The 17,324-nt window shown below is 31.9% G+C and overlaps 1 protein-coding gene across 1 annotated transcript in view; it reads right to left on the reverse strand.

Moving 5' to 3' along the window:
• Positions 1-276: 276 nt before the first annotated feature.
• Positions 277-17,324, reverse strand: part of LOC129222355 (prostaglandin E synthase 3-like) — a 31,191-nt gene continuing 14,143 nt past the window's right edge. The window contains exons 4-7 of the mRNA XM_054856851.1: positions 12,864-12,962; positions 9,624-9,710; positions 5,739-5,792; positions 277-429 (exon numbers count right to left, since the gene is read on the reverse strand). Of these exons, the coding sequence (XP_054712826.1) occupies positions 379-429; positions 5,739-5,792; positions 9,624-9,710; positions 12,864-12,962 (291 nt within the window). The 3' untranslated portion in view covers positions 277-378. The remainder of the gene's footprint in view (positions 430-5,738; positions 5,793-9,623; positions 9,711-12,863; positions 12,963-17,324) is intronic.

The raw sequence follows: 17,324 nt of genomic DNA on the forward strand, positions 1-17,324 counted from the left end.
CCTGGTTTGTTTTTAGTCATAATTATTGCCCTGAGGCGACAATATTTATGGGACATTATTTAATATAATTTGTATTTCAAAAAATTTAGCAAGTTGCTAAAAAGTTTTACACAACCGGTACACTGTAATACTGGGATTTGTAAATTAAATAAACATGAAATCGTGGGGGGGGGGGGGAGGGAATTTCTCAATGGATATTTGCTGTCATATTGAGACCATTTCAAAAACTGACTGTGATAAGCATATAACCACAAGCGAAAATAAGTGAAACCAAAGTTTTTCTTTTAGAAATTTTTACTGGTACATGCAAGATGAATGCAAAATTATGAACATTATCACAAAAGGGAAATGGAATTAAAAAACAAAAGAACTAAGATTTTATGCAGCTGCTTCCTCTTCCTCAGCTTCTTCTCCGTCATCAGAATCCGTCTAGAAAACAGAGAGAAAAAAAAAAAAACCATACAATTGTTTGAAAATATAGGTCTGAACATAAAGGATATCATGCTTTGAGGGGGGAAGGCGGTTTGTGAAATTGTGACTGTTTGTCACAACGGGTAGAAGGAGGTAACAAGAAATGATATAATCTTTTGATAAGAATACGGGAAAAAAAGTGTGACAAAGAGGTATAGTGAAGTGAGACACTTAGTGATAAACGGGGAGAAGGGGTCAAAAAAGTGAGACATTTATGGACAGTCCACATGCATTTACAAACAGTAAGCATAATACTTTTCAAAGCACATGAAGAAACCAGTTTAGTAATAAAACTAAATTCTAGTCGGTAAAAGATTTATTTTTCCACCACGAAATGAATTTCGCTCATTGAAATTTCATACCTTCTGCTTATATTGAATTTCTTTGCTCATTAAAGCATTTGTATTAATTTAATGTTTTTATATTTCAAAGTTCATTTTCACTTAATTTAAAAGAATTTAATTTGAAGAATCAATTTAAAGCTAAATGATATTGGAATTGCTCTAGCATTTTGAGGATAAAATTTTAATGAAAATAAACATTGATTTTATTTGCCTTATAAATGAAACAGTATTAACAGATAAAATGAAAAAGTTGGATTCTTTTAAAAAATGCAGAAAGATAAAGCAGGTTTGATTTTAAAACACTGCTATAATAGAGTAGCAATCTTGTAAGATTTGCTGATGGTTTCTCCAAATGACTTATTTCTTTAACAGTAGACAATACAAAGAAGACTATGCGAAAAACACTGCTATCCCCCTCCAATTTTCTTCCCCCTTAACGGGCCTATTTTTGGGGAAAGGGGGGGGGGGCGCTTCTGCTTTGCCTAATGAAAGCATATTTTGCAGAGGAAACTCCCACAGGGTTCATACACTTGTGATTTAAAAAAACGACTTTTCCCGGTAGTTTTGAGAAAATTCCAGGTTACTCGCTTCATTCAAAATTAAGTTTAAATAACAATACAGTGAAGCACCGTTTATATGTTTTTGAAGATACTGTATGAAAAGGCGTACAAATGAAAAAACGTATAGCAGATAAATTAACATGTATTAAAACTCTGCAGGGACCAAATTAAAAAACATATAAAAGAGAAACGTATAAACAATGCTTCACTGTATTTTCAAAGTACAGTCGACTCGCGATAACTCAAACTTCGATAACTCTAAAAAAAAGTATTTCCGTGCACCTTTATTGCATTTCTAATGAAATTTTATCTCTTTAACTCGAATTAAATTCACCTTCTTTTCGGTAACTCGAATTTTTTTCCCATTCACTTAAAACATTTTCAATCCCTTAAAACTCGAATTTTCAAACAGCTATCCCTTTTCTCCCCCATTTACGCGCTCTAGAGAAGAAAAACGTGTCCTCTGGCTCTTTTGTTAGTGATTTTCACAGGTATGTGGAAAGGGAGACATGTTTTGGCTGCTGTTTTCTGTGAACAATGGTCGAATTTCTAGAATAAGCGTTCTCTGAACTTGAGTGACCAGTTCCTCGAACACAAACCCTTTCTCGTTCTAGTCATCCATCGTCTTCTTACTTTACTTATTAGTGCTGTGAAAATGCTCAGGTTTATTCGTCATTGAAATATGGCTACAAAACGAAAATGCACTGCACTTTCTATTGCAGAGAATAAAAAGGTGATTGATGCGGTTGAAAAAGGGGGAAAGAAAAAAATAGATATTGCGAAGGAATTTGGCATTCCGAACAGCACACTTTCAACCATTCTCAAAAATAAAGAGACTATTCTGAAAAACTTTGATGACAATCAAGGGGATCGGAAAAAAATGAAGATAGCAGAATAGCCGGAAGTAGAAAAGTGCTTGATAAAATGGATTACCCAGTGCCATACCCAGAACATTCCACTCTGTGGAAACATATTGAGAGAAAAAGCGGAGAATTTTGGGAAGCAACTCGGCTTTACAGATTTCAAAGCAAGTAGTGGTTGGTTTGAAAATTTCAAGAAAAGAAACATCACTTTTTACAAAATTTGTGGAGAAAGTGTAAGTCAAGAAGTCTGGGAAGAATGGAAGGGATCACTTCAATTTTAAAAGAGTATGACGACAAAGATGTATTCAATGCCGATGAAACAGGTCTATTTTTTAAATGTCTTCCTGACAAAACAATGGCTGTGAAAGGGGAAGCTTGCCAGGGTGGAAAGAGAAGCAAGGAACGAGTTACTTTGTTACTGTGCACCAACATGGATGGATCAGAAAAAATGAAGCCAGTAATGATGGGAAAATCAAAAAAGCCAAGATGTTTCGTTGCAGTTAAATCATCTCTTGTGGATTATGAAGCTAACACAAAATCATGGATGACAGCCGAATTGTTTGAAAAATGGCTGAAAAATTTAGACAGTAAAATGTCTAGTCAAAACCGCAAGATTGTCCTATTTGTTGACAACTGTACAGCCCATCCAAGCTCAATTACAACGAAATTAAAATCTGTAAAACTGGAGTTCCTTCCTCCCAATACCACTTCAAAACTACAGCCGTTAGATCAGGAAATCATCCAAAATTTCAAACTAAAATATCGTCATCAAGTCGTAAAAAAATGCATTGCTGAAATTGATGAAGGAAGCAACCCTTCTGTTAATGTGTTGCAAGCAATGAGAATGGTTGATAAAGCCTGGAATTGCGTTGAACAAAAGACAATAGCAAACTGCTTTAGAAAGGCAGGTTTCCATAAAGCATCTGCTGAGGAAATCCATCTAGAAGAGGAAGAAAAAGAAAATTAAATCGAGGAAGTAGTTGATGAGTAATGGAGTTTAGTATCAAAAGCTCTGCAGCTAGATCCGGTAACAACATTTCGAGACTTTGTCAAAATAGATGATGTTCAAGTGTGTGGAAATTTATCGGACAAAGACATAGTTGACGGAATTTCGACCACTCTCAGAGGAGGAAGATGATGAGAGTGAAGAACTTATCCATCCAAAAAAGATAACCTTTAATGAAGCAAAAAGTGCCATGTATGTGATGCGGTTGTTTATTGAATTGAGACCTGATATGGACTTAAAGACATTCAATGCTATTTCCCATTTGGAAAATATAATTGATGTGGAGAGAAAAAAGAGTACCCGTCAAACTCTTCTTGACAGATATTTTAAATAAAGTTAGGTATGTTCTTATTTTGTGTTTGCTTTTGTTAATGAGGCATATAAGAATACCTTAAATAGAATGATTTTTTGTAAGATTTTTGATAACTCGAATGTTCGGTTACTCGAATTTTTTATGTCTTCCCTTCAATTTCGAGTTAGCAAGAGTTGACTGTAATTAAAATTGTTTAAAGTAGCAATGCAAGAGAAATAAAACTTTTCCCTCGTATAAAAAAAAAACTTGGAATTTTTTCCTTTTTTTTTTCAAAATTTTATATAATTTAATTTTTTTTAAACGTTGTGTTCAAAAATGTTTTCAACCCTCCCATCGTCAGACTTGTGCTTCCGAAGCAGTAAATTGTCTTCTCCTCTGTTTAGTTTATGCATAATTCCTGTTCACCCAACAAATTTTTTTTCTTGGTAACTATTAAGAGACAAAAGTGGCGGCTGCAGAAAATTTTTTGGGTCTCACTTTTTTATTGCCAACGTCATTTTGCCTCAAAATTTTCCAGGAAACATTGATGAAAACCAAAATTATATCTCATGTTACAAAATTACCAGCAAAAAAAATTGGGGGGGGGGGGCAAAATTGGAAAATTCCCGGAGATTTTTAACTATGTCAATTTTCCTGACAATTCCAGATTTTCCCACAGCATATGAACCCTGCTCTCAAGTTAGATGAATGCATACAATAATTTTCTACAATCCTTTACATAGTCCTGTTTTTTGAATTGTGCTGTCATTCAGTACCAGACTTAGATAAAATGAAAAGCTTTCTGCGAACACAAATCCTAACTGGAAAATTTTCTGCAAATAATTATTTTGCCTAACTCACCCTTGAATAAAAATTAAATTTATTTTATATTCAAATATAAAAGAGACAATAAAAAAAGGCTTTAAATCATTTATTTATTTATTTTTTTGCAACAACATATACAGTCGGACCTTCATATATAGAAATAGCAAATTTCCGGAAAAAAAATTCGATATAAAGAAATTTCGATATATAGAAACGATCTTATTTTATCATAAAAATCTCTTTAAACATTAAAATTAAAGCTAATTTTCGTGCATGAAACCCAATTTCTAATTTATACGAGCATCGGATTAAGCGAGTTAATAACTGGAAAATTAACAGAAATTACATTTTTGTGCTTTCATACATCTTAATTCTTCGGCAGTTCAACTTGATTCGCAACATGAGGGGATTTTCGTTTTGACAATGTAATCGAGAGAAAAGTAAAAAATCAATCTACTTAACTTGAATGATTTTACTGAAACTAAAAAGACTAAGAAAGATAATCAACAGACAAAAAGGATAACTTGAAACTGATTTTACAGTGTTACTGGTTACAACTAAGATTTGAAATAAACTTGAGGGAATGTAAGAACTCCAGAACGGAACAACGATCTATCTACACACCCCTCAAACAATGATTTCTTATGAGTTTCTTAGCAACCTTTACTGAACATGATTTTCTCCCCTAATCTTCATTTTTCAATGAGACAAACAATCTAAAGTGGAAAAAAAATCTACGAATGTCTCGAAATTTTTTTCCGATATATAGAGATTTTTTCGATATATAGAAACAATTTTTCTATGTAATGAACATAGAAATTTGCTGGGATTTCGATATATAGAAAATTTCGATATGTGGAAGTTCGATATATGGAGGCTCGACTGTAGTTTGCTTATTTCTCACCAACTGAAGAAAACTACCAAAACCATTTTTTTTTTACACATGTGCTTTAAAAGGCTCTTTTGGAGAAAGACTTAAACAGAAAGAAACTCTAGGATTTCCTTAAAAAATCCCTTTAAAAAAAGTTTTTTTTTTTTTTTTTTATCAACGTTAGCAGTTTGAAAAAAAATTTCTGCAGAGCCAAAAAGTTTCTGCGAACGCCGTTCGCGCGTTCGTCTATATTATGCAAGACTGTTCAGTACAACAAAAACAGCTATAGATATAAAATTAAGGGCTTTTATTCAAATTTTTGTAATTCAGATGAACGACAAAACCCCTCCCCCCCCAAAAAAAGCGATTTCTTTAAATAGAGGATTGAAATAAGCTTTTGGTAAAAGTTTTTTATACTCCTATCCTAAAATATTATTTGTTTATTTACTTTTTAATTTGAGAATATATATGAAGATTAGGACTAAATTACTAAAAACATTTCATACCAAATCATCCAAATCATTGCTAGAAGACTGCAAACCTCCCATCTTTTTCATCATCTAATTGGGAGAGAAAAAAATAGGAAGACAAAAAATTTAAGCAAGACTTTTTTTAAACACTTATTTCATGAATTGCATAAAAACATACTTTTTCTTTTCTCAAACCTATGGCATTTGTTTTGTGATTATGTCATACAGTAAAACCCTTATTTTACATAATACTGTATGAAAACAGTATTTCCATTCAAACTTCATTTTCTACTGATTCTAGAAAATTGCTTTACTGATAACGTTCAAGTATTCCAGACTTTGAATAACTCTTTTTCAAAAATTCCATAAATTTTTTTTATAGCTGTTAGAAGTCTGTATGAAACTAATTCTGTTTTTTTTTTTTTGTCCTTTGTATGGATTGAATGAGAAAACCCTCTTACAGACAATCTTTCTTCACAACAATAGTACCAGAGCTACTGACCCTCTTCTTGAAAACCTTTCAGAAGTCATTAAAGCATGCATTGCCTAATCACATCAAAAATTACTTCTATTGGATATTAGCCACTTCAGATGATAGCGATTAAGAAATAATGGAAGATATTCCCGCAGCAGATCAAGCAATTCAAATAGTAAAATCTCAAAATAATTCTTATTTGTGAATGCCGACCAAAAAGCTAATTTAAAACCAAACTAAAAAGTAGAGACGTACCGAGTAGCACTATGGCCGAGTACAGAGTACCAATTACGTTTTAAGAAGAAACACCGACACCCATGTAATGAATTTTGAACTCAATGGAATAGTAATATAGACTTCCATGTCCATAATACCTTTTAAAACAAAATTCCAGCTGAAATTTAATTACGCATAATTTAAAAAATTTTGTTTGTGTCAAAAATGTTACAAAAAAGTTACTTTTAAAATTAAAAATAAACAAGTAAATAAAAGGTATGAAAGAATTAAAACAAATTATATCAATCTATCATAGTTCTAGTCTGCCAAACATAAATAATTTTTAAAAGCTAATAAAACATTAAAAGCACAAATGTGCAGAAACACTACAGACATGCGTTTCTGCATTAAAAGGATCGTCTTTTTCAGTGCTTAAAATGTGAGCTAATGAATGTAACACCCGACAAAAAATCCTACTTTTGTCGGATATCTTTAAATCCATAAGCTCACATTTTGGGCATTGAAAAGGGTATTCCTTGTAGCACCAAAACAAGTGTCTGCACTCTGCAGTGTTCCTGCACATTTGTTAACATTGTTTTATTTGCTTTTATTTTTTAAGCAAAGGTATTTTTATATTTCTTATAGCTTTTGTTTGTAGCAAAAATCCATTTAATAATATAAAAATTTCATATTTTCTACACTTACTTTTTTGCCCCATTTTTAATAAATAAGTTTCATCAACTTCAGAGACATTAAAATGAATTCTCTAACGACTCTATTAAATCATAAACTTCATGATTCTCAAAATTTAAATTGTGTAAATTATTGCAATATATTATATGCTTGCACTTTTTTATTGATTGTGTAAAATCTGTCTTCAACAATAATCAATCTTTTACAACTACTCGGTATTGGCCGAGTATCTGTTCAAAATTTGGCCGAGTACCGAGTAGTTACCGAGTACTCGGTATGTCTCTACTAAAAAGCAAATCTGCGATAGAACATGCTATAAATAAAATTAAATCCAAAAAGAAAACTAAAAAAGATTACACATTTCTTCCACCAGTTCACGGGTAGGGGCCAATTTTCAAGCAATATGCATAGATTTTTAGTATTTCCTCTGGTTTTATGTTTTCCCGCTTAGTACATCTTTTATCACTAGTCAGAAAAAAAAAGTAAAATCGGGTTTATTGTAATCACAAAAATATTTTTAGTAGCATAACTATTGTTATTGTTTCTAATCCTCTGGATGTCTGACAGACTCAGAAAAGATCCAGTAAATCACTGACCCTTAAAAAATCAAGGACAAGAAGAGGGGAGGCATATTAAGTCTTCTTTGGTAAGACTCAAGCAGTCCATTCAATAATTCAAGTTTCCTCAACAAGAAAAAAATATTGACTGGAAAAATTTGTTCATTAAATCAAAAATAAATATTAAAAAATAAACAAGAAGCAAGACAAGTGTTAGCAATTTATACAGATCATTCATTATAGATTTAGCTATACTTGAATAAAATGATTAACTCTGAAGCAATAACAGCAATAGTGAATCATTTTTAATTTTTTTTTCACAAAATAGTTTAAATGTTAATCAGAAAGACAAGTTTAGTTTTATCCAATTCTATATGCAGTTCTGAAACTTATCTTGTATTTCGATTTTCATTTTAATTTTTTACAAAATTACTCTGGATCAATTAGATATTTCTTATCAGAATTAACACTGTTAATGAATATTTCAACAAAATTAAACAGTTTATTCATAAAACAAGATAATACATAGAGCTCACATTAAACACATGTTACATCTAAACCTCAGAACCAGTCACATAATCGCTACTTTACAGGCGAGAAGGGAAAACATTTTTCTGGCGCACACAAAGAATGGGATCATGCATGCTCTTTTAATACTCGTAAATAATTACAAGGGATTTTTTTCTTAGAATTACATTCAGACGGCTCGATCTTAGTCTAGCTCTGAGGTACAGTCAAATATATTTCTCTAACCTCGTTTCTTCCAGCATGTCGGAAAAACCACACAATAATTATTGAAACCTTTCAAACAGAGAGTTTTGCAGCATACCAGATGAGGTAGCAAGAAGCAAAGGGATAAATGGACTCTTTAAAGTTTTGAGTTAAACGTGCTTAAAGTTCCGGTCCTAGGTAGGCTTTCATTGAGAAGTCAAGCTGTATAGCAACGCCTAGCAGGACAACTACTATTTCTTGCCCTAAAACAGAGGAGTGGTTTACTATCATTTGTACTGGTTATCTCCAAATTTTTAATTTTGGCACTTATATTCCTTTGCTTATCACTGTCTCAGATGATGAGTGGTAATACGGTATCTATACAAGCATAAAATTTAGAAAAAGGGTCCACAAAGTTGATCTGCACTATCCGGAGATCTAGCTCAACAAGGGCTTTTGTACTGTAGAAGATTGATGCAACAGAATGCAAAACTGATTGTGGAAAATTGTGCTTTTTTTTTCTTTTTAAGTGGAAAGGGAAAAAAAAAGTTTAGTCATTTTTGCATCGTTTTCATTTGCTGTTTTCTTCCTTTTTTGAAGACTTTTTTTTACAATTTTATTACAAAGCATTTATTTAACTTGCCAAAATCTCTCACCTTGTTCAGAGAAAAATATACTGTATAGGTAAGCTACAAGTTTCACTTGCAATTTTGACTAAACAAAATTTATTTTAAGTCCCAATAACAGAACATATGTCTTCTATTTAACCTTTAAACAAAACTTTTAAAAACATCAATTTTTTTCAAAAAACTACGTTAAATTTTGAATGAGACTTGCTTGGGCTTGATTCAAAGCAAATTTTCAGTTTCAATCTAATGATACAAATGAGTCATGCTCATTGGTGAATCAGAAGAGTAAGTACTACAAAGAATTGGAAAAAAAATAAAAAGGGAAGTACTTTGATGCATCAACATGCAACAACTACACTTCAAGTAAAGACAAATCTATATTTCACAATTTAAAAATTAACACAATAATAATTTAAATCAGGGGCTTTCAAACTGGCTGCCATAGGAGGAGGCAAGGGTGCCGCAAGGTGTTTGGTATCAATTCATGTGTATATAACAGATAGAGTAGGGTGCCGTGAATCGGAAAAGTTTTGGAACCACTGTGTTAAAATACTTAAGATGTCTTCTTCTAAGGAAGAAAACATTGACAAACAAATCTTCGACTAAACAAAATCAAGCACCTAATGCACTTAGTACTTACTTCTTCAAAATCTCCATCATCATTTGCATCGAAATCAGAATCGTCTTCGTCTTTATATCTGTTAAAATCTATTCGGAGCCAATGGTACTAGAAAGATACAATAAATGCGATTAATGAACACTGATGAATTATACACAGCTAGTATCAATAAAACTAACAAAGGGTTCATACCCTTTAGGGAGAAAAAAAAATCAAGCACTTTTCAAGGCAAAAAAATTTGTTTTCAAGGGGATATCATAAATTTGTACCAAAAATATTGTATGCAAATTTCATTTAATGCAAACAAATAAATAATAGGCAATATAAATTAGTAAAGGAAAACAAATTTGCCTTTTCTACAACAAGAGAAACTTTTATCAAAGATCCACTGTGTCAAAAGGTTTTCTGCAAATGTCTGAAAAGCTTGGTTATAAAGAGCAGAGCCCAGAGGTTTAATTTTGCAATCTTCACAGTCGAAGAAGTACATTTTATAGAATCTGCAAGCTAATATATATTTAAAAATATATATAAATAAAACTTTCATGATTGCTTTTAACTTTTATGGGAAGAATTCAAAATACCTAAGCTCAATGGAATTGCCAGAGAGGAGGTTTTGAAATCAACCCTCCCTTTCCGTTGGTTTTAACATTTGTTTCCAATATTGATAGTTATTTATGCACATATAAGAGTGGTTAGGACCAAAAACACCACCCAACAGGTGATTTCTGGTTGAACTATTAAGTTCAAAAATATTAGAGGTTCGCAAATCCTTTACAAGTATACGAGCAATTATTCGTATGTATGTATTAGTTGTTAAGCCAATAAAGCATTGAGGAATTTCCAAAATATGAAATTAAACTTCACTTGTTTAAAAAGATTCATCTTTTTTTTTTGATCATGTTCTAAAATCTTCTCTACATTGCTATTGAAGTACAAACTCTTAAAAAATGTAGCAGCCCGTAATCCCTTACTGTGATTTACAGTGTTACCAAATTTGTGGTAATCGTTTTGGGATATCTTGGATTAAGTTCCCCCTTCCTACTTTGTAAAATTGTGTTACTAATTTTAATGGAAGAGATAGTGCCGCCAAATACTGAGATACTTGTGGTGACCATAAAACGATGCTACCTGAAATGTTTCCAAAATAAGTAGTAAAATTTTGCAATTGTTTGAAATAGTGTGCAAATTTGTGCTGATTATTAATTTGTTAATTTAGTTGGCAGATTATTTTACATGTTAACAAATGATTTAAAGAAAGAAATATTAAAGAAATAGTAATATTTTGGTTACATGGAGAAAACCAAGAAACAGTATTACATTGTTTTTAGTTTCAAAAACAGCAACAACTGAAAAAATTGCCCAATGCCTTAGCTATTGACATGATACCGCAAAAAAAAAATGGGGAGATTCCTGTGGGTCGATCAAATATGCAGTCAACACAAATAAATTTAAAAAAAACAAATTGTCTCAAAATTCCCTTAAACTGGAAAATAATCAGCCAAATCCAAGTATTATTTTCCAATTTTGTGCAAAAATATGACTTTAAGATTTGAAATAAGAAAAGCCTTGAACCATTAGACGAAAAGCAAAAATTGTCAACAATACAACATCGCTATCGACAGGGAGTTGAGATGATACACTAAAGACTATACTGGGTTGAGGAAGGCCTTCGAAGATGGAACTAAAAAGCTCATAACTCGTCTTTTATTATACTTAGAAATTTCAAACTGATGCCATCTTCAGCAGAAAAATCAAAGCTTTCCACGGACATATGGTAATATGCGCAAGTATTTTTCCATCCCCATATTATATGATAGTTTGTACGAAAGTTTAGTTTATACAAAAATTGTGCTTTATCGCCTACTGGGGGGGGGTCCCCCCATAACAAGATGAAAACTAACCTGTGTTATTCTGATGCATAAGCTACATTATTGTAAAGTTTCATCAAAATAAATTCAGTAGTTATTGGGTGAAAGAGTAACAAAACCATACAGACAAACTTTTGCATATATAATAGTAGTAAGATTAAATACATTCCCAGAATGATGTAAGAGACTTTTTTTTAGTTAAAAAAGAATTAACGTTTTATTTTCTTTTTATCGAGCATTTTTCTTCTTTTTTGTCAGTGAACAGGATCGACATACTATATTGGTCCTATAAGGTCCATGAGACTTAGGTTTCTGGCCTTCTGGTTTAAATAGTAGTCGACATAGAATTCCATCTAACATACGAGGCAGTGAAAAGCAAAGGAGTGTAAATGTCAAAATTAAAAATTTCGAGATAACCAGTACAAAGGTAGGTGAACCTCTCCTGTCTTGGGGGCAAGAGATAGCACCAGTAGCCCTGGTAGGTGCAGTTAGAAAGCATGATTTAGAAACACTTTTCAATAAAAGCCTACCTAGGGCTGAAACTTGAAAATGTCCACTTACATCTCTTTGTTTCTCACTGCCTCATAATTAGAGTACCCTTATTTTTTTTATTTTATTATCACTAGACTGGGAAACATATGCCTCACAAGTTACTGGGATGCTCGAGTTTTTGACTTTCTATGTAATTTTTACGAAACAACCATTAACCAAGACACTTACTCAATAATTATTCTAGCTTTTTTTTTTTTAAAGAACAATACTAGTTACATGTTTTGAAAATAATTGCAACTAGCTAAACATTTTCATATTTGTTTTTAGAGTGTTCCCATTGTCCAATTTTGAATTTGTTATTCAGTAAGAGTTAATATAAAAACAATTGAAAAACCTTCTGTTGCAATTTTGTTACGTTAAAGGTGTTTTTTCCTTCGCTTGCTGGAACTAGTCTACTGGCTAGAAAATGAAAATTGAAATTTTCTACTCTTATTCCCTTTAAAGTCGTGAAATTGTTCTTCAAACACATTTAGGAACATTTTGATCTGGTGTGTATAATTTAAGACATAATCTGGGAAGCTTCTTCAAAATTTCTTTTTTTTCAAGAAGAAAAAATTAAAATCTACTCTTGAACCGCACATGGGTAAGAGGAAGGTTGTAGTGTAGTTGGCGCAGTAAAGCCTGCGTAAAGGCTCTTGCTCCGTTAAACTTAATAGAAACAACCAAGAAGGTTATGCATCCCTATCATAGCCAAACTTTTCTTCTTGATATTAATATGCACAAGGATTTAATGTAAATAACTAGCAAACAAAACTTAAAAAACAAAATGTTTGCTTTAGCAATGATTTTGTATGAACCATGATCATATAAACGGAGTTGACGCACCAATTAATGAAATTACCTTTTTATTATCCTTTAAAAGCCTATTCCAATAGGGTCCTTCCTCTGCTTTCTTTAAAACAAAATCAATACCTCTATCAGTGTGGGAATATTTGGAGTCCTAAAAGAAAAGGTTCAAGCATTACTAAATAGAATGAAAAGTCCTATTTTAAAAGCTAAAACTTGATTTAAAACATTAATTCAGGTAAAGCAGAGAAAAGTGTTATACTTTCAAACAACTGACCTTAAAATAATACAATACAAATCATATATTATTCCATTTCCCCCTGTCAGTGTTTGGCTCTGTTTAATACAAATACAAAAGTGACGACCAGCAACAGGCTCTGGGCCCAGCTAGACTGGTCCTAGTCAATTTACAATCCCCAGTGAAGATCAATGGCCCTCTTAAAACTGTCTACTCCTTTGCTCATTACCACCTCTTCCGGTAAGCTGTTCCAAGGTTCCACTACCCTGCTAAAATAATAATTTTTCCTAATATCCATGTTAGCCTGAGATTTAAATAGCTTAAAACAATGACCCCTTGTCCTGTTTTCAGTGCTAAACTTTAGCCCCGTAACATCTTTCGTTTTAATAAATTTAAACAGCTGAATCATGTCCCCTCGGTCTCTTCTTTGCTCAAGACTGTACATTTTTAGCCTTCTAAGCCTGGAATCATAATCTAAGTGGGAAAGTCCACTTATTAGCCTTGTAGCCCGCCTTTGAACCCTTTCCAATACATTAATGTCTTTCTTAAGATAAGGAGACCAAAACTGAACAGCATACTCCAAATGGGGTCTTACCAAACTTCTATATAAGGGCAGAAGAACTTCTTTAGATTTATTTGAAATAGATCTATTGATAAACCCAAGCATCTTATTGGCTTTGTTGCTAGCAATGCTGCACTGTTGGCTAAACTTTAAATCTTGACTTATTAGGACCCCCAGATCAGTAACTTTGTCTGCCTGACTAATGACTGAACCTTGCAAATAATAACTTGTACACTTATTTCCATGCCCTAAATGTAGCACTTGACATTTCCCAACATTAACAGCCATACCCCATTTATCAGCCCACTCCGTAATATGATCTAGATCCTCTTGCAGCTGATTTGCTTGTTCTTCATTTTCTACAGTCCCCATAACTTTGACATCATCAGCAAAACAATTCATGTTCCAAGAAATATTTTTGTGAATATCGTTCATAAAGACAATGAACAAAACAGGCCCTAACGGGCCTGTTTCTTTTACTTCTCGCTTCGAAAAAAGTTCAGAGTTTTTCTGTATAATTAAAAACCATTGATGATGTTGAGAATGGTTCAGCTTGAAATTCTTAACACTTGTCCTTACCATTGCTGTTTTCATTACTTTATTCTGCTTTAAAATTTAATTTCCAGTATTAACAAGCTATATTATACCAGAATTCCGGTGAATAACTAGAAAACAATCACCCCTGTATTCAGTTCTGTTCAGCTAGCCAATGCCACTGTCCTACAGCAATGTTCAGCCAGAAGAGGTTGCCAGCTATGGTTGTTTAGGTGCCACTTTGGACAAATTAAACATGTTTGAAGATGCAAAAAAAAAAAAAAAAAAAAAAAAAAAACAAGTTATGCATACATGCATTTAAAAAAACCGAGAACATTTCTTTCAATTATATTTCATGTCACTTCCGGATTGTGATGAGTTGGAAAGAGAAAAGGTTTGATGTGTGTGGGCCAAAGTTTTAGACGTCAGATGTGGTGTGTAGGATTGAAAATCTGAGCATCAAAATGAATATTTTAGTCACAAAGTATGCCTCACACATATTAAACACAGATTTAAAAACACAGATTTTTTTCACATGCAAGATGTAACGAGATAGCAGAATTTGAAAGCATACATATTTGACAATACTCTTCAGGTCTATTTTGCAAATGCTTTTTTGGCATACATCCTGCAGGGTATGTATGTTGCTTACTAACTTAAACTTGTTTAATTAAAAGTGAACACTAATTTATTTTTTATTCCTTTCACAAGAGTCTCAAATACTAATTGTTTAAGTATATTTAATTTTTTAATATTGTGTTTTAGTTCGCTTTAGAAGGACAAGGAGTCATGTCACACAATAAATTATCACCTCCGTTACCTAAACACAAAATGCCATTCCTTATCAACACGTGGCAGTACTGACATCAAATTTTATTTTCCATGATACAAGGGAGCCCCTTGTTTATTTTCAGCCATAAATGAAGTTGTGAGATTTTTGTCAAAAAACAGACACATTTTGCTTTAAAAACTTAGTATGGTTATTCCGACTTCTAACATCCGTGAACTTGAATTTCAGGGATGTAAATTAATGTAAAAAAAGATGTGAACATGTTTTCATATGCTTAACATGTGCAGATTGTAGCAACGAAGAAAAAAAAATTCCCCGAAAAATATATCTGTTAGGCCTAGATTAATGAAAATTCCTTACCTCCGTGAACCTCAGACCTTATCAATGTTATTATTTCTGAGATGAAAATAAATGATGGAGGAGAAATACATCAATAGGTATTCTACCAAAATTATAAATTGCCAGTATGTCCTCAAATTTACTAAATACTATTTTTTAACATACATTTGAAACTACTAATTAAGTCGTACTTTAATCAAGAGAGCTTCATATTATATTCCCACTAATCAATAAAATAGCCGATTGTGTGAACAATTAACAAAATAACAACTTAGATATTAAATTTTCCTCTACTTTTAAAGATTAAAAGTTTTTTTTTTCTATGAACAAGGCACTTTTTTTTTTAAATTTATAAGTAAAATAATTGGAACTTAGCCGGGCCATTGTTTATGTTTACTTTTAGTAGGTAACACTTTCATGTAAGAACGAAAAAAAAAAGAAAACAAGGTTTCAAAATTGAAAATTATTTGTGTTTGAAAGTTACGTTTTGTGGAGAATGATCCATATATCGGATATTTTGATATATCAGATATTTTCAACCAACACAAACTGAAGTCTTAAAATAGTAAATGCATCCTCAAATCACCTTCTTTTATTATATTGTTATTAAAATATTTAGACAAAGTTTTTTAAATTATTTATATCTAATATTTCAATTTACATTTTTATGAATTTTAATGGAGTTAATTTAGCTGTTTTACTCAGTTTTCTTCTGTTAGCTACTTTTACACAGTTATATGATTCAGAAATAAAAAATAGGCATTAGTTGCAGCAGTCGTTAGACATTCTTTTTTTCTGACCAAAGTTTAATATTTACCTTGGCACTTTTAATATGAATTAAAATTGTTACATTACTAGTGATGTGGATCGGGTAAATACCCAGCGGGTAGGTAAATATTTTTTGGGTATTTACCTGGGCATTTACCCAAAGCCTGGGTAAATACCCAAAAAACTGGGTCATTTACAAAAAAAAAAAAAAAAAAATACAAAAGGTGAATGGGATTTTTTTTAAAAATCAAAATATGAAATAATTGGTAAAACTGATACATACATATGTATTACACAGTTCATAATATTTTTTATTGAATGACTTGATGAAATTATGAAAGAAACACAGAAATACAAAAGTGACGATCAGCAACAGGCTCTGGGCCCAGCCCTCTAACATATCGTTAAACAAAGAATCTTTCTTCTCAATGTCATAATTGGAGAAGTATAAGCAATTCAATGATGAACTTCAGGATTTCAAAATCACAATTTGGGTTAGTCATATCCAAAATGAATAATAAAAAAAAGGAAGCATGAGGGTTGTTAGGAAGAATAAACTGAGAAGTTATCAAGACTATGATGTTATTTATTTATTCTATTGCTGTTTAAGTGATTAACGTGGCAAATATAGAAACAGTTTTCATATTGTTTTCTGTTGCCCTGCTCATTTGCTCCCCAGTACTTCATGATGAAAATTTATTCTATCTTATTTTAACTATTTTTAATACACGTAATTAGTGATGTGGGGTGGGAAAGGTAAATATTTTTGGATATTCATCCAAAGGCAGGGTAAATCCTCTAGTAATTATGCATTTTGCAAAAAAATTTTAGGTGGTATCAAAAGATAATTTTCTTTTTAAAACAAAATGAAATGTAAAATGAAAGATTAAAAATGTATATATTATATTTTTTTAATTAACGGCTTAGTGAAATCTTATTAAAAAAACTATCAGAATTTAGAATGAACTATTTTAAAACATAAACAGGATGTTTGCTTTTTTTTTTGTAACAAGTTAAGCTTTTTACTTGAAAGCGACTTTTCAAAGTGCAGTTTTGCAATGCTCAGGAGCCCCTTAGCCCATACAGCTCTGCAAGTTTGTAAAGTTATTTTGAAACCTGGGGAAGGGGAGCATTTTTGTTCCAAAGGGAGTACCATAACACGTTTTTAATCTGTTTCATTCTAATTGACAATTTAAATCTTTGCGAATCAAATAAGATTGTGAAGCAATCTTCAGGGATTGGTGAGTGTTAGCGAGCAGGAGGCAGAGCCCCCTAGTTATTGAAA

The sequence above is a fragment of the Uloborus diversus genome, chromosome 5 (assembly GCF_026930045.1).
Source record: "Uloborus diversus isolate 005 chromosome 5, Udiv.v.3.1, whole genome shotgun sequence".
In the NCBI taxonomy this organism is placed as follows: domain Eukaryota; kingdom Metazoa; phylum Arthropoda; class Arachnida; order Araneae; family Uloboridae; genus Uloborus; species Uloborus diversus.